Source organism: Saccostrea cucullata, unplaced genomic scaffold (genome assembly GCF_032062105.1).
Source record: "Saccostrea cucullata isolate Sc308-1 unplaced genomic scaffold, CSIRO_AGI_Scuc_v1 ctg911, whole genome shotgun sequence".
In the NCBI taxonomy this organism is placed as follows: domain Eukaryota; kingdom Metazoa; phylum Mollusca; class Bivalvia; order Ostreida; family Ostreidae; genus Saccostrea; species Saccostrea cuccullata.
Window position 1 is genome coordinate 35,023 of NW_026940780.1, and position 17,226 is coordinate 52,248.

At 33.4% G+C, this 17,226-nt stretch overlaps 1 protein-coding gene across 1 annotated transcript; it reads left to right on the forward strand.

Moving 5' to 3' along the window:
* Window positions 1-36: 36 nt before the first annotated feature.
* LOC134256309 (uncharacterized) lies at window positions 37-15,881 on the forward strand. The gene is made up of 6 exons (XM_062738965.1): window positions 37-89; window positions 1,573-1,599; window positions 1,754-1,789; window positions 12,250-12,300; window positions 12,516-12,539; window positions 13,415-15,881. The coding sequence occupies exons 4-6, from the start codon at window positions 12,279-12,281 to the stop codon at window positions 15,583-15,585; spliced, it is 2,217 nt and encodes a 738-aa protein (XP_062594949.1). The 5' UTR covers window positions 37-89; window positions 1,573-1,599; window positions 1,754-1,789; window positions 12,250-12,278; the 3' UTR covers window positions 15,586-15,881.
* The last annotated feature ends 1,345 nt before the right edge of the window (window positions 15,882-17,226 follow it).

Here is a 17,226-nt window from a genome sequence, read left to right on the forward strand (position 1 = left end):
GAATACTCAAATGTATCGTTTTATTCATTCAGACGATAAAGGAAAGAACCCAAGTTATAATTGTAAAGCAAAATTGCAAGAAAGTAAAGGTACGTTTTAATTATCATTTCTCTTTCTCTCTCTCTCTCTCTCATACACTTAAACATGCGGTTGAAGTTTGAGCGGATCTTTGTTACCTTTAACATTTAAGAAAGATAAATAATTACATGAATATGTTATAAGATGTTATTATTACAAGGATTGTACAAAAATACATTCTCACCATCATTTTCTTTAACAAAATTAAATATCAGCAATTTTTAATTTTTAGTAAGTTTCATTTCATTTTATTAAAATCATTACTTATGCTAGTCAACTTCAACAACAATATGATTTGTCATCACGGAGTACGGTTAACAACACTGTTAAGCTTAAAACATTATGGAGATTGTTTCTCATGAATATTCTGCATTTTTATTTCATACATGGTTTGTTGTGTCTTTTCCATGTATGTAAACGCATCCATAACATTTGACAACTAGTTTGCTAACTGCTTGAGTAGTTTAAGGTAGACTGTCAACATTTTCAAGTTCTTACGAGCGTAACTCCGCATTCACAAAAGTTCGGCAAGTGTGAAGACTTACTCTTTTGACATGATTTTTAGCTACAATCTGTTACTTCGCAGACCGCATATCGTCCGATTTAAAGTAAAATGGCGTTAAATGAAAAATGCTTAAACAAAAGTCTCAATTTTTACCCTTAATTAGATATTATCATTATTATTAGTATTTTATATATCATGCAAATGTACTTGTTATTTAGTAACGTCTTCTAAAAAAGTAATTAATTTAAAATGGTATCGTAGATTTTGTTACTATGTCTAGTTGCAATTTGAATAAAGTACTTCATAAAAGCAGATTTAAGTTACATTAAATCTATTTTTTTTATTCCCGTAACATTTTTGTTCAGACTTTTTAAAAAATAATAATTTATTATAGTTAGATGTATCATAGTGATGTATATATATCTAACACAACACAAACGAGGTAACTAAGATTTCGATTGTTGGCGGGAAAACTTAAGTTTAAGAGTTTGTCAAAGGTCAATATGTTAATTAGAAAATTATCTATCTAATTTATATCTGTTAATTTATGATTTATTTACATGTATAACATGTAAAAGTTTTTAATTTATACCTCACATAGTTTTGGCGCAATAGTAAGAATAAAATTTTGGACATCGTGACCTCCGTCAAAACCTAGCTTAATAATGTAGACTATGGGTCTCGTGTTTTCTGTTTATAAAGATATAAAAATTATTTTTCAAGCGATAAGCAGCACAGATCTACTTTTTATATTTTTTTCAGAAATCATGAATATTATTTTTGTCTACAAATAAAGGATCAAGTTTATTTTTTCTTTTTATATACTAGATCTAGAATTCTGCACTAGAATTCTTTTTCATTCTAAACATTATTTCTGAAAAAAAAGAAAACGTAATAGTAAATCATTTCTACTTGTTTTCCTTATTATGACTAAGAATCTTTGTAATGAGTCGAAAAAGTTCTAGAATGCATCTTTACATTATTAACAGATGGAGACACAAGTGATGACAGCAAATGTAAGATATATATCATTTTAAATAACATTTTATAAAGGAAATAAAAATCGTTTTTAAATGAAAATGGATTAAAAGTGAAAGAAGTTAAAAAAAATATTTAAGTTGTTTACACCCATTTACCAGAAATATGTTATAAAGTTTTGCTTTGTTTCAGCTTTAATTTCAACAGACTCATTCACTGATTTATCAGGTATGCTTCAAGATACATGTACATACTCTACATGTAGATCCACATGAAAATGCTGTCTGGAATACTTTGGGTGCTATTTTTGGTAGTAAATGATGCGAAAAATATGTTTTAAAAATATTGAAAATTTCTAATACTCTACCTGCAAGTACAGTTCCCTGTTACTCTGTAGCATAGAATCATTTTAAAAAATTGATAAAAAGTAATAATCTATACAATTGAACCTTTAATTTTACTTAAGTACCAGTCCACATAAAAATCAGACAAAGGGTGATATATGAAGGTTCTCAGAATTTGATGATTTTTCACTCATAGATTTATTTTGAAGTATGAACAACGTATGTAAAATGAAAAATGTTTTGAGTCATGGTAACCATGGAAACCCGGCCAAAGAAATTTCCTTAGCAACGGGCGGATTTTTCAGTGTTGAAGGACAAAAAATTACCTATCTTTGAGGCTTAAAATAACACGTAAATACCATGAGAATCATTCTTACTTATGGTTGTAATAAAGATACACATTTATTGTGGTCTAATAATGTAATAAAAAATATTTAGGTCTTAAGTCAGTTCTATGGTAGATATTGGAAGGTACACATGTTTTACAAGTTTTGCTGATTCAGCATTTTTCGTGATTTTGGCAATATTCAAGGCCAAATTTTAAAAATGGCCAGATTAATACAGTTGTTGCATGTATCTCACATAAAAGCAGAGGTATTTCTCTTTTAGAATTTGAAGTCAAATCCATGGGCTCTTTTGAAAATCAAATCTGTTGCCTAGCAACAAAAATGGGCTTTTTGATGCATAAATGAAAACAATGTAAAAAGTTTACGGAAAAATCAAGTGAACGGTTATTTATGATAAACGAGATACAAATTTTAAAATAGTATAATTAAATTCGGTCTCCCTAGCACATAACTGAATATTGCATAATTCTTTATCTCCATAGCAACGGCAGGTTCTCCATAGCAACAAGGCAAAGAAAGGTAATTTTGGCGTGTATTCGTGTAATCTTATTAAGGCTTATTTAAATAAGTCAGAAAAATCCGGTTGAGCAAAATTGACAATGAAATGTTGGTTTTATTGTTATTTTTTTTTGGTACTTAATCAACCCATATGGCAAGGATTCCGTGTACATGACAACCAAAGTTCCTATGTCTCCTGTAAAACAGATTTGACTTTGGGGTTGTATTGTTTGTCATGGAAAGGGATATTCAAGTAATATGCTGATAACTGCATGTTGATAATTCGGAAAGACTTTAAAATGTTGTATGAAGTTATTGAATATTGTTCAATGACTTTTTCCATAGCAACAACACCACTCCCCTAGCAACGACACATAGAAAGTCTGACGCATATTCATGTTACCTGTAAATCTTTATCTAAATCACGTCATGAAGAAAAAAATGATGTTGAAATGTTTGTTTTTCGAAAGTATTTTTAAACTCATTTAATCCATAACAACTATTTCTAGCACATAGCAAACAATGTTACGTTTTCAGTTTGGGATACTCTGTAGTCGTTATTCATAATATTGAAAGATTAGGCACTCGTCACAGATTTCTCAGAAAGTATTACAATGTATGAATTAATTCCTCATGAAAATAAATAGATAAATAAAATGAATAACGTCACTATGGAAACATTTCCAATGATATTTCCAATTGAATAGGAAGATCAGGTTTTAATTATTCTATTGATACTTGTCATAGATTGGAGAGGTTTTTTTTCCAAACGAAAAGAACCCGTCGCGGTAGCTCAAAGGTAGCACCTACTGCGTCCCACAGTGGGATTCGAACCCGCGACGTAAGGATCAGCTCCTTACTTCGTGACTCTATTGAAGACGCTCTTACCACTGCTCCATGAGGGCGACGCGGCACATTAAAATAAATCAAAATAAGAAAAGTCGCATGGCAGTCAGTTACGGTTATTTACGTAAAATTGAAGTGTACACCATTTGAAAGAAATATTGCAAGATGTCCAAAGCTAGATCAAATACAAATGAATTTAAAACATGGCTAGTTACACAAGTAGAAACTTTATTTTTGTATGTTGTTTGGTTAGATTTGCATTAATGTAGTGCAAACATATTTCAAAAAATTATGCAAACGATGGTCAGAGGGTCATCTTCATGTATCCGGTTAGTTCATATCTTAAAATGGAAATATTATGCAACAAAAACAAAACAATTGACATCGAACTCATCCATGTAACACGGGGCCCATGGGCCACATCGCTCTCCTGAGCACTGTGGCTAGGAAAAATCAATTCAGTAAATGCGTAAGTAGTCCCGATCCTAAAAGGGGAGGGTGATTTGAACAAACTTGAATCTTTGCATACTTGAATCTACACTAACTAAGGGTGTTTACATATTTTTTGAATAACTGTGGCTTTATTCCGATTAAGTTATTATGTTCCCCAAACGAAGTTGGGGAACATATTGTTTTTACTCTGTTTCTTATTATTATTATGTTCCCCAAACGAAGTTGGGGAACATATTGTTTTTACTCTGTTTCTTATTATTATTATTTTTCTTCTACTTCTTCTTCTTCTTCTTCCTGGGTACTTTTTTGTCCGGGAGTGATCTTGTAAACTACTCATCCGATTAAGGGGAAACCTTTTTAGGGTCAGTAGGCATGTTATGTAGATTTGCGGAACGAAGGTCATTTTGCGTGCACGTGCTTGCAAGAGCGTGCACGTGCAAAAGTGAAATGACCGATTTAATTGATATACGCGTAACTTTTTACATTTTTGATGAAATGCTTTGAAACTCATAATATACGGATATATTAGTAGTATAGACAATATGACATGGTCAAAATAGCAAGATCTCACGCGCATGCACGTGCGCTTCGCTCTGATTGGCTGAAACTAAAGCCTCAATATCTTTCTTGTTTTTTGACAAACTCCTTTGAAATTTTGAACATAGCCATGCGTTAGGGTATCCTACAATATGATATATAGTAATTATCATGAAAACACGTGCATGCACGTGCGCTGCAATCTGATTGGCTTAAACTTTAAATAGCTATAACTCCCTTGGTTTTCAACCAAACAGGATGGGATTTGGAACATAGATAGATATAATGGACTTCTACAAGATGGTATGGTCACCATGCACATGCAAACACGTGCGTGTACGTGCGCTGCAATCTGATTGGCTTAAACTTTAAACAGCTATAACTACTTTGGTTTTCAACCAAAGGGGGTGGGATTTGGAACATAGGTAGATGTAATGAACTTCTACAAGAAGGTAGGGTTACCATGCCTATGTATGCACGTGCGTGCACGTGAAATGAGTAAAATCAAAAATACACTTGAATGAGCGAATTTTTAAATACTTTTGGATTAAATACTTTAATATTTTGTATATTAAAATATATAGATTGTGTAGACAAGATGATATGGTCGTTACGCACATGCATTCACATGCGCACGCGTGCAATGCTAAAATTTGAATGAACTTGGTACACTTCTGGGTAAACGTTGTTAAAGTCTCAAATGCATAGAGTTTGTCTTATTTCATAAAGCATACAGGGAATATGGTACCAAAAGGAAGTTGGGGCGCGTTTGGGGAACATCTGTAACGGTCCCCGTTACAATTAGCACTAGTTATTATTTTTCTTCTTCTTCTTCTTCTTCTTCTTCTTCTTCTTCCTGGAACTTTTTTGTCCGGGAATGATCTTGTAAACTGTTCGTCCGATGTAGGTAAAACCTTTTTAGGGTTAGTAGACATGTTATGTAGATTTGCGGAATCAAGGTCATTTTGCGCGCACGTGCTTGCAAGAGCGTGCACGTGCAACACGTGAAATGACCAATATGATAGATATAGCCACAACTGTTTTATTTTTAGATGAAATGCTTTGAAACTCATAATGTGAGGATATATTAGTAGTATAGACATGACGACATGGTGAAAATAGCAAGATCTCACGCGCATGCACGTGCACTTCGCTCTGATTGGCTGCAACTAAAGTCTCAATATCTTTCTTGTTTTTTGAAGAAATCCTTTGAAATTTTGAACATAGCCATGCATTAGGATATCCTACAACATGAAATAAAGCAATTATCATGAAAACACGTGCATCCACGTGCGCTGCAATCTGATTGGCTAAAATATTAAACAGCTATAACTCCCTTGGTTTTCTACCAAACAGGATGGGATTTGGAACATAGATAGATATGATGAACTTCTACAAGTAGGTATGTTCACCATGCACATGCATACACGTGCGTGTACATGTGCTGCAATCTGATTGGCTGAAACTTTAAACAGCTATAACTCCCTTAGTTTTCACCCAAACGGGGTGGAATTTAGAACATAGATAGATGTAATGGACTTCTACAAGAAGGTATGGTCACCATGCTCATGTATGCACGTGCGTGCACGTGAAATGAGTAAAATCAAACATACACTTGAATGAGCGTATTTTTTAAAATAATTTTGGATTAAATACTTTAATATTTAGTGTATTAAAAATATAGATTGTGTAGACAAGATGATATGGTCATGACGCAAATGCATTCACATGTGCACGCATGCAATGCTAAAGTTTAAATGATTTTTGTACACTTCTTTGTAATTGTTGTTAAAATCTCAGATGCATAGAGTTTGTCTTATTCAATGAAGTTTACAGGGAATATGGCACCAAAAGGGAGTTGGGGAGCGTTTGGGGAACATCTGTAACGGTCCCCGTTACAATTAGCACTAGTGTACTTTTGTGGTCCCACCCAATCCTGGGGGTCATGATTTTGACTTTATCTAAACTACCTGAGGATGCTAACATTTGAACAAGACCAATCAAGATTTTTATATTTTTTTCCTATATATTTACATCCGCTGAATATTTTCTCCTTTATTTCTTAAGAAAACCCATTGCGTTAATCACTGCATGAACTACATTCGGCATGTCGTCTGTACAGATTTCTTGATCAGTGGCTGTTCCATCAATGAAACGTATAAAGACGTTCGCATCATTAATACAATGATTAATCTTTTTAATCCTACTTTAAATGATTATTTAAACAGATATAAATAAAAACAATAAAATGTCTTTCTTTGTTTGTTATTACTGGAATTAATGTTTTTTTCTGCAACAGCTGCTTCCGTTAATTCCAGTAATAACAAACAAAGAAAGCATTTTATTGTTTAAATATTCCTATGTAAAACTTTGATCATTCATTGTGGCTGTACCCCCAGGGGTCATGATTTGCACAAACTTGAATCTACACTACCTGAGGATGCTTCCATATAAACATGACCAATCATGGCTTTGCTGTTATTAAGAAGAAGATTTTTCCTATATATTCCTATTTAAAACGTTGGTCGACCATTGTGGCCCCACCCTACCACCGGGGGTCATGACTTGAATAAACTTGAATGTACACTACCTGAGGATGCTTCTACATAAGTTTCATCTTTTCTGGTTTTTACAATAATACATTATTAATTAGATTGATTAGACAAGATGATATGGTCATTACGCACATGCATTCACCTGTGCACGCGTGCAATGCTAAAATTTGAATGAACTTGGTACACTTCTGGGTAAACGTTGTTAAAGTCTCAAATGCATAGCGTTTGTCTTCTTTAATGAAGCTTAGAGGGAATATGGAATCAAAAGGGAGTTGGGGAGCGTTTGGGGAACATCTGTAACGGTCCCCGTTACAACTAGCACTAGTTTATATTGATATGGTGGCAAGAAGTATAAAATTCAAGTCCATCCCCCTCCCTTCCCCAAGTAAACTTTTGAGTGCTGAGCTGATTTGTTTTTACCTAGCCCATGTGCTCAGGTGAGCGATGTTGGGGGTTGCTCCCACTACTTTGATACGCTTTGCTATGGGCCTGTTCTCTTGGTAATAGCGTTTGAAGCTCCAGAGCTACAGATTCCTTGTGAACTGAATAAGTGTCAGCTTCCCAACAACAAGTTAAAGATACAAGCTTATAAATATCTTATCTTTTGAAAAATGGAAATTATCTCAAATGAACACAATATATGCTAGATAAACATTACCAGGGTTAAGGGATTTATTAGGTGTACACAATTTTGTGTGCTTGCTCATTTCATATTCATGTTTTCTTTCACTGCATTTAATTTCCAGTATTTTGCATAGGATTTCCGACATGCTTAAAATTTCAATTCCGACAATTTTATTTCATTTTTAGACATTTTTTGTATTTCTTGGATATCTGCAGCATCCCTTACTGACAATTCTTTTGCTTGCCAAACAGTTGGAAATAAAAATTTTAATTAAATTTATTTCATGTTAAAAAAATAAAAACATATTTATAATTCAATACATACTTATACAAGTAGCAATAATACTCGTCTTATATTAATATCTTTACCTGTGCTACATGTACAGGCGTGATTGTGATGTCTTCGTATTAAAAACATTCTACTGTCTTTTGAGAATTCCTTCAACGATGATTGTTTTTTCCTATGGCCGTGTAAGAAGCGGGGGGGGGGGGAGGGGACGGATTGGACAGTTTTCACTGTATTTTCTATTCTGCTATGTTTCTAAACATATCAACACGGACTTCGGGGATTAACTTGAACTTGTGACACTGCTACATGCCGATACTTAGCTATAGAATACTATTGAAAACTTCACTACAATATACATGTGCCCCCTCAATAATAATAATATCTGACGTTCTTCTATTTTGGTTTGTTTGCCAAGGAATTTTCGGTTGTTGATAGTGCCCAAACTGAAAATATATGGTTGTAACACCCACCCCACCCCAACCCCCGAAATTGCTTACTAAGGGTCTGTATTTACCAGAAGTGGTTTCTGTATGCCTTTTAATTTCCATCCTTGCATATCTGAGTTCAAACTTAAAATTGCACTTTAAAAGGGAGATGTGCCTCTGAGAATTTCAGGTGACCTATTGCTACATATGTATCTCTGTTCGTTCGTCGTCGTAGGTCGTTCGGCGGTCGTAAACATTTGAACATTTTTAGCTTCTTCTCTGGAACCACTGAACCAATTTCAACCAAATTTGAAATAACCCATCTATGGGTAAAAGAGGAACACAGAATTGTGAATTTCAGGGTCCCTGGTGCCTGAGGGCTGGGACCAAAACCACTAAAATTAATGCAGTCTTTAAACATTTCTTTACTTCTAGAAATCAAGCAGTGAAACTGTTGGAATGATTGTAATAAGCATTGAGTCCTCTACACAGTATCAAAATAGTAAAATTCTTTGCCCCAGGGTCAGGGGTTCTATATGCTAGGGCTGGGCTAAATAGATTATATTTTGAAAATACATTATTTCTTTGAAAATCTTCTTCTCTGTTCCTGGGTAAAATTAATTAAGTACATAGTTACGATGAGAAAGAATTCCTGTTCTATACAGTAATGAATTTCATGGCCTTTGGACAGGGGTTCTGGTGTTAGGACGGGGCTTAAATGATTATATAGTTAACATGCATTAATTCTTTGAAAAATACATAGTTATGATGAGGAAGGGTGCCTCATCTAAAATCGTGAACTTCGTGCCCCCAGGGGCCAAGAGTTCTGGTGTTAGGGTGCAGGGCTCTTTTGATTATATAGTAAACATGCATTTTTAAAATGGAAAATCTTCTTCTCTGTCCCTGGGTAACAACTAACTACAAGCGTAGTTACAATGAGGAAGAGTGCCTCTTTGAAAATTGTGAATTTCATGGCCAAAGGATCAGGTTGTGAATTTCATGGCGCAAGGACCAGGATTTCTGGTGTTACTTAGGGTGGGGCTCTAATCATCAAATGGTGAAATTGCAAAAAATCTTTGATAATTACATGTAATCTTCTTCTTTGCTCCCAGGTATTTAACAAACTGACTACAAACATATGATATAGTTATGATATAGCTATGATCGTTCTTCCAGAACTGTGAATTCCAAGCCCCCCGGAACGGGGGTATCATAGAGGGCTGGGGTTGGGGGGTGTCTTTGACTATATACTAAAAATGAATTATTTCTTTGAAATCCACTCCATGATGTTAATCAAACATTTATGATGAGCAAGAATTGTGAAATGTGTGGACCTGAGGGTCAGGGGTTCTTGTGGGGTGGGAACACTACTGAGTAATGCTGAATATTACTTAGAGTGGTTGAAATACATTTTTTTTATTCCCCTACTCTGTCTATGGTTATAAAGTTACCAAACTACATAGGCGTCGGAATCGGGGGGCTAGGGGCTTAGCCTTTTCCTAGTATAGACATTGAACATTGCTGTGTAGGTTTAGCCCCCCACTTTCCACAGACATGTTGCAGAATAGGATTAAAATTAGGAATTCAAAGTGGTGCTGTTTCGAAAAAATTTGGTACTGAATATCGAACCTACCTCCCCCCCCCCCCCCCCATGTCATGGCCTTTCGTTTAAAACATAACCCAAAGTCAATTGCAAAACTACGTTCACGGTATCTCAGTCGGTAGAGCGCTCGCTCTGTGATCGGGAGGTCGTGAGTTTGTACCTCGGCCGCGACTGACCTAGTCGTTAAAATGGTTAGCAACTGTTCCTTCGCCATGCGCTCGTCACTTTGAAGTGAAAGTTGCGGGCCCTTCGGATGAGACCTTAAAAACCGAGGCCCCGTGTCAGCGGCAGGCGTTGGCACGATAAAGATCCCTCACTGCTCAATGGCCCTGAGTTCCGAGTAAAGGTTAAAATTTGAAGCCCTTCACCGGCATACGGTGACGTCTCCATATGAGTGAAAAATTCTCGAAAGGGACGTTAAACAATATACAATCAATCAATCAATCAATTGCAAAACTCATTAAGCTTATTTTGGATTTCAATGATTTATTCATGATTTATTCTGTAATATTTTTCATGAGTTAAGTCTTAAATCCTAGCTACTTTCATTGCAGAAAAGTACTGCTTGAAAAATGTCAGAGATGAAAACTTTAAAATACCGGAAATGAAAACAGTTTCGGAAATAAAATGCAGCCATTGAAACCATGCACCGTAAGTGCCTTGAATCTAATCCACAATATCGTACAAGTTACATAAAACATTATCTATGGAAAACATCCTTAATTTGGTATCATATGATTTTTGCCCGTTCACACTTACAAGAAATTTTGCCCCGTTTTAAATTCGCCCAGTCACAGTTCTGTTTAAGAATTTATACTGTGTTTTTTTTAACTCGCCCCATTTTAAATTCACTCACATGTAGTTGTTGCCATGACAACAGTTGATTGTTATTGTTCCAGCACTCTCCACAAATACAATCATCAACACATTAATTTAATATTCATTTCCATGACGAACACTGATCCAAAAGTCAAATCTCTTTACAGAAAGCATAGGGTACATTGGTTGCCATGCACTGGGAATCGTTGCCATGTGTTGATTTAAGATGAAAAAAAATTAAGATTGACCAACATTTCATTGTCAATTTTGCTCAACCGGATTTTTCTGACTTATTTTGAATAAGCCTTAATAAGATTACACGAATACACGCCAAAATTATCTTTCTTTGCCTTGTTGCTATGGAGAACCTGTCGTTGCTATGGAGATAAAGAATTATGCAATATTCAATAATGTGCTAGGGAGACCGAATTTAATTATACTATTTTAAAATTTGTATCTTGTTTATCATAAATAACCGTTCATTTGATTTTTCCGTAAACTTTTTACATTGTTTTTCATTTTATGCATCAAAAAGCCCATTTTTGTTGCTAGGCAACAGATTCGATTTTCAAAAGAGCCCATGGATTTGACTTCAAATTCTAAAAGAGAAATACCTCTGCTTTTATGTGAGATACATGCAACAACTGTATTAATCTGGCCATTTTTAAAATTTGGCCTTGAATATTGCCAAAATCACGAAAAATGCTGAATCAGCAAAACTTGTAAAACATGTGTACCTTCCAATGTCTACCACAGAACTGACTTAAGACCTAAATATTTTTATTACATTATTAGAACACAATAAATGTGTATCTTTATTACACCCATAAATAAGAATAATTCTCATGATATTTACGTGTTATTTTAAGCCTCAGAGATACGTGATTTTTTGTCCTTCAACACTAAAAAATCTGCCCGTTGCTAAGGAAATTTCTTTGGCCGGGTTTCCATGGTTACCATGACTCGAAACATTTTTCATTTTACATACGTTGTTCATACTTCAAAATAAATCTATGAGTGAAAAATCATAAAATTCTGAAAACCTTCATGTATCACTTTTTTACAGTTTTGTCTGATTTTTATGTGGACTGGTACTTAAATATATACATGACTTGTGTTTGTTATGTTTGTTTTTTTTTTCATTTCAAGATATTTAAAAAAAGCGTTTTATCTGTCCATAATTAAGTCAAGACAGATAAATATCATGATGGTCATTATTTGTAGATAAAATGGTATTCAAAAGTTCATTTTGACAAATAAATGTTCTGAGATTTAACTTAAATGATAAAGTTTAACATGATTTTAATGATCATAATATTCAGGTATACGAGTATGTATTCTGTTTTAGCGAATATAAGAGGAAAACTGTTATTGGAAATGGCATTAGAGGGTCATGAAGGTATAACTTATATATTTCAAATTAATTATAGAGAAAAAAAAATCATTTTCTGCTTTCGTTTTAGTATAATTTAAAATAATAATAAAATTCAATATATTATGTTAATTTAGAATTTGTCTCTAATTCTTGATAACTGGTATTTTTTCCTTAATGATTTACGCATTTTAATACAAAAACGACAGACAGTGATTTTGTGTATAACTTTTTTTTTGCAGGTAATGCACCGGAGGAAAATGAGCGTGAGTACTTCTTTTGACCGCTCAAATACTCTCTTTTTTGAGCTTTTTAAAGAATTTTGAAAGAGATTGTTTGGATGAAACATATGGAGATAACGAACAGCATTCAAGATCAAGTATCCATAAAACAATACAAAAACAGGAGCAGTGCAAACACGGACCTCCAAAATATGAGAGATGGGATCAGATACCATGGAGGATTGAGCATCCCCTGCCGACAGGTCATACCCTCCGTGTGCTCCTAGTCATGATCGGAATATAACGGAAAATCCGTGGTAAATTCAGTGAATATATAATGGAATAACAATTAGTATAAAAACGTTAGTCGTCAGAATTTGAATCAATGATGAAATTGTATTTGCTGACAAGGTCATTGTATCGACCATAGAACTTACGAAATGATGATTTAAACAAGACTGATTTATGTACAATGTACATTTATATATAACCCAATCCGTATAATTATTCTGAATGTACATGTAACAAAAATACCTTAAGCTCAGGAAATGATAATCAAAGGAACACGTACGTCTATACATGTACGACAAAAGGGCATACGAAAACTTCAGCACATATAAATTTTTAAAGCAATTACAATACACTATAACATGAAAAAATTAGTCATAGATATAACAGAAATGAATAAAGTTTAGGTTTAAAGCTATTCAAAAAATCAGAAACACTCAAACTGTAAATAAAAAAAATCATGTGTTAAATTTTGGTTTTTTTTTTCTTATACTGTCGTTCAAATATAGTTGTGTAAGATCTGCATGGACTTGTCTCATCCCTTAATACAGTTTTAAATGATATTTTGATCCCAAAGGCAATTGATGATGATGATTTTTCTCTTTTTCAACAATTTTTTTTTCATTTAACAGGTAAAACACGGGAATATTTAGAGTCATTTAAGCAATTTGACAACTATTTTGTGGAAACAAAAGTTTTCCGACACGTGAAAGAGTTACTACAAACAGAAGGCATAGCTATCATGACTGGATTTCCTGGATGTGGAAAAACAAACACTGCAGTACACTTGATGTTGGACAAGACTTACGAATCATGGACAAAACACATGATTCATACCTGGAAAGATATGAGCTTTTTGAAATCAGATAAAAATACTCTTGTTTTAATCGATAATATATTTGATGGGTACATGTATAGCCAGGAATTAGAACGATGGTGGGACGTTTTTTACAATATTTTTTATGAATCCATTCAAAAATCTGAAAAAGGTTTTGTTTCAATATCAGGAGGAAAAATTAGATTATTAATTACAGCAAAGGAAAATATCATCGAAACAGCTTGCGCTTATATGAGCAAACCATCCCCGATTTTTAAATCTAGCTGTATTGTTAATATGAGAAATATGGAATTAACAAATCCAGAAAAAGATGAAATTTTTGAGAGGCAAATGAAATATGCAGAGGAGGTAAAAGACATTAAACCACCAGTTGAAGACATGAATAAAAATAGTAAATTTCGAGAGGATATCAGGCAATCAAACGGACCAATCGGATATCCACTTTGTGCACATTTGTTCGCTTGTAATGAAAATTATAGACCAATGGGTAGTAATTTTTTCTCTAATCCCATTACTTATCTACAGACTGAAATCTCGCACGAAATCAGTAACGATAGTTCACAAAGAACAAAGACTTTGTTTTTGATTCTTTTTCTCAATGAACTCAAAAATCGATCAACAAATCGAGATGAGCACGTCGGATTAGTTGAAGATGAATGTAAGAAATTCATGAAAAACTTCTTAGACGATGACCTTCAACAATTACAACCACTTAATTTTTCAAAATTAATAGACATTGCAATTCACTACATGGGGACACTGTTGTCTGGCATAGAAAAATCAAACATTTATAGATTTAAACATAATACTATATACGAAGCTGTAGGAGATTACTTATTAAGAGAGTACTTTGAATATATAGTCAAAGTATTCCCACTGGATATCCTAGAAACTCGTGAGTTTTCTATGTGTGAAGAAACCCAATGCGATGCACTGGTGTCTCGTTTTATATCAGAAGTAAATAAAGGAAATGTTTCTAAAGTGTTTGCCTGCAAAGCACTTAAATGCCACACATATGCAGAACGTTTTTGCAGATATCTAAGTGAACAAACAAAGTCCTTCCTTACTGCATTTCTTGCAACGACAGATCTACCGTCCGGATTTCCTTTGCCACCTACTTTCTGGATAAGCAAACATGGACTATCCATACTAACCATATTGCTCTTTGAAATGATGAAAGAAAAAGATATTGACATAAATTTACATACTTATTTCAGTGTTTTTGGTGAACTTTGTGCAAAAGAGGAAAATTTGCTAAAAATGTCAAAAGAACAAATTTGCGAAAATATGAAAAATACCAAAGATATTGTACTCAATTATGAAATGCATGATGGAAATTCGATATTACATCTAGTGGTGCAATCTGAGTTATCTGATATTCAGTCTGTTAACAGAGTCAAAAGATTCATCAAAGATGCAAATCAAAGGAAAAAACATATTAATATTCATAAAGAAAACGATAATGGCGAATTTCCTATCAGTACAGCAGCAAAGCATGATAAACACAGTAGGATTCTGACTTGTTTAGCTCTTATTCATGATAGGATAGAAAACCTTCAAGAAACTGATAATAATGGATTTTCTCCAATCCACCACGCAGTGTCAACACTAACCACTAATAAATCTATCAATGCATTAGAGCTAGAGGTAATGGTTCGTTCGGCCATTTTTATGGTTTACTCCGTGGACCCAGACCTACCGAATAATAAAAATCAAAAAGCACTAGACTTGTGCAAAGACAGTCCTTATGAACATGTAAGAGAGCTACTTTATTGTAAAATGACTGATCAACATGAAATGTCAAACCTCATTCAAGCAAGGATTTCGAGAATTAAAATAGAGTATGAAATCAAGAATAATTTGCACATAACAAATCCGAGAAAGATGATTCGCAAAGAACTCATGCAAGCCATAAGAAACTCAATATCCATTCTCTGTGACAAGGACCTTACAAAGCAACTTTAATGGTGTTTTGACAAGTGGGGTAGTTGGTTGTTATCGTTAAACTACTGATAATCAAAACAAAGTACAAACAAAGCTCCCTTTGGAAAAAGGTCATTCTTCAAAATCATTTGTCAGTTTTATATTTTATAAAAGTCACGACAATGAAAATTAGTTTGAATTACCACACTCATACTGGATTACTTCAGATCAATAGCGTGTTCAACTGAGTCACGCTTCTACCAAGCCTCTTTCTTTATACTTCGCTGATTATTAACAGAATTTAAGAAGAAACTAAAGCCAGGAGTACTTGTACATTCAAGAATATGTTCGAGAAAAATCATGCTTTAATTATTTAGTTGGGAATAGAGGTAAAAACCTTAAGCTATATAAGATTGATTCAAGAGTAAGTTCTACATACGGCCAATTTCTAAAACGAGGGAAACATTTAACAAACAAATTAATTTAAAAATAAATGTAAAAAATCACGTTTAAGGTGATCATCACTTCGATGGTCGATACAATGATCTTATCAGCAAATATAATACCCCCGGTATATCAAAAGAACAAATGCTGAAGCTTTTCATACTAAAGTGGTATTACGAAAGTTCATCCAACATTTTTCTTTCATTTTTGAAAAGAAATACGATGAGAATATATAGGGGAGGCAGGTATTAAAACAGATGATGTTTGTGCAGAAAATAAGTGATGCAGCATATTTATGACATATAAAGCACAGAGGTCATAATCCTAAAAAAATAAATTTAGTTGCGTTAATCTTCACCAGTTACACTTCTTGAATAAAGAGAACTGGTATGCGATTTAAATAATCATATATGTGTGACTGAGTGGTGATAAGCGAGTATCTATTAAAACGGCTATTTATTGAGGAAAGTGTTCAAATCGTACTACTTTAATTATTCTTTTTTTTTTGGGGGGGGGGGGTCTTGTTTTTTTTTTTTTACTTTACGATTAACTTTAGCTTTAGATTATTAATATTCTAATATAAGAAAAAGTTGCTTATGTTTAAAATGATGTTTTTTTTACATTTGTTGGAAAAAAACTGTTTGAGTATTGTAAGATTAATTATCAGATGATGGAATAAAAAAGTGTTTTAATGATGTTAAAATACGGTTGGTACTAATAATTTTTTAAAAATATTTTAATATTGTATCAAATGTACTCCAAGAGTCAAGAGGGAAATAAATGTTGATATGAGAGTTGAAGGTTATTAATTCGCAGAATTAGAGAAATGTGTAATACAAAAATGATGTCTGTGAGAAGTACATGTACACGGTATATACAACAATGTATGAAAATTCGAAAAGATAAAAAAGCGTATGCTATCTGTGTCCAAAAAGTTAAAATGGTAGAATGACTTAATTTTTTTTACCGTCCTGTATCAGTCTTGATTAATATACACATTCTTTTCACTTAAATTAGCATATTCCGAAACTGTATAAAATAATTTTTTCTTTTAAGATTAGAGTTATTCATTTTACTTATATGAAACATTTGGAGATAAACCTAACTAAATGTGTTATTTTCAATTTTTGTTAAATTTGTTGTGCCGTCTGTATATTTTAGTAATATATAAGAATTGAAAAATATTGTCAAAGTAACTTTAAAAACTAAAATATATAGTAAATGGGAAACTTTTGATTT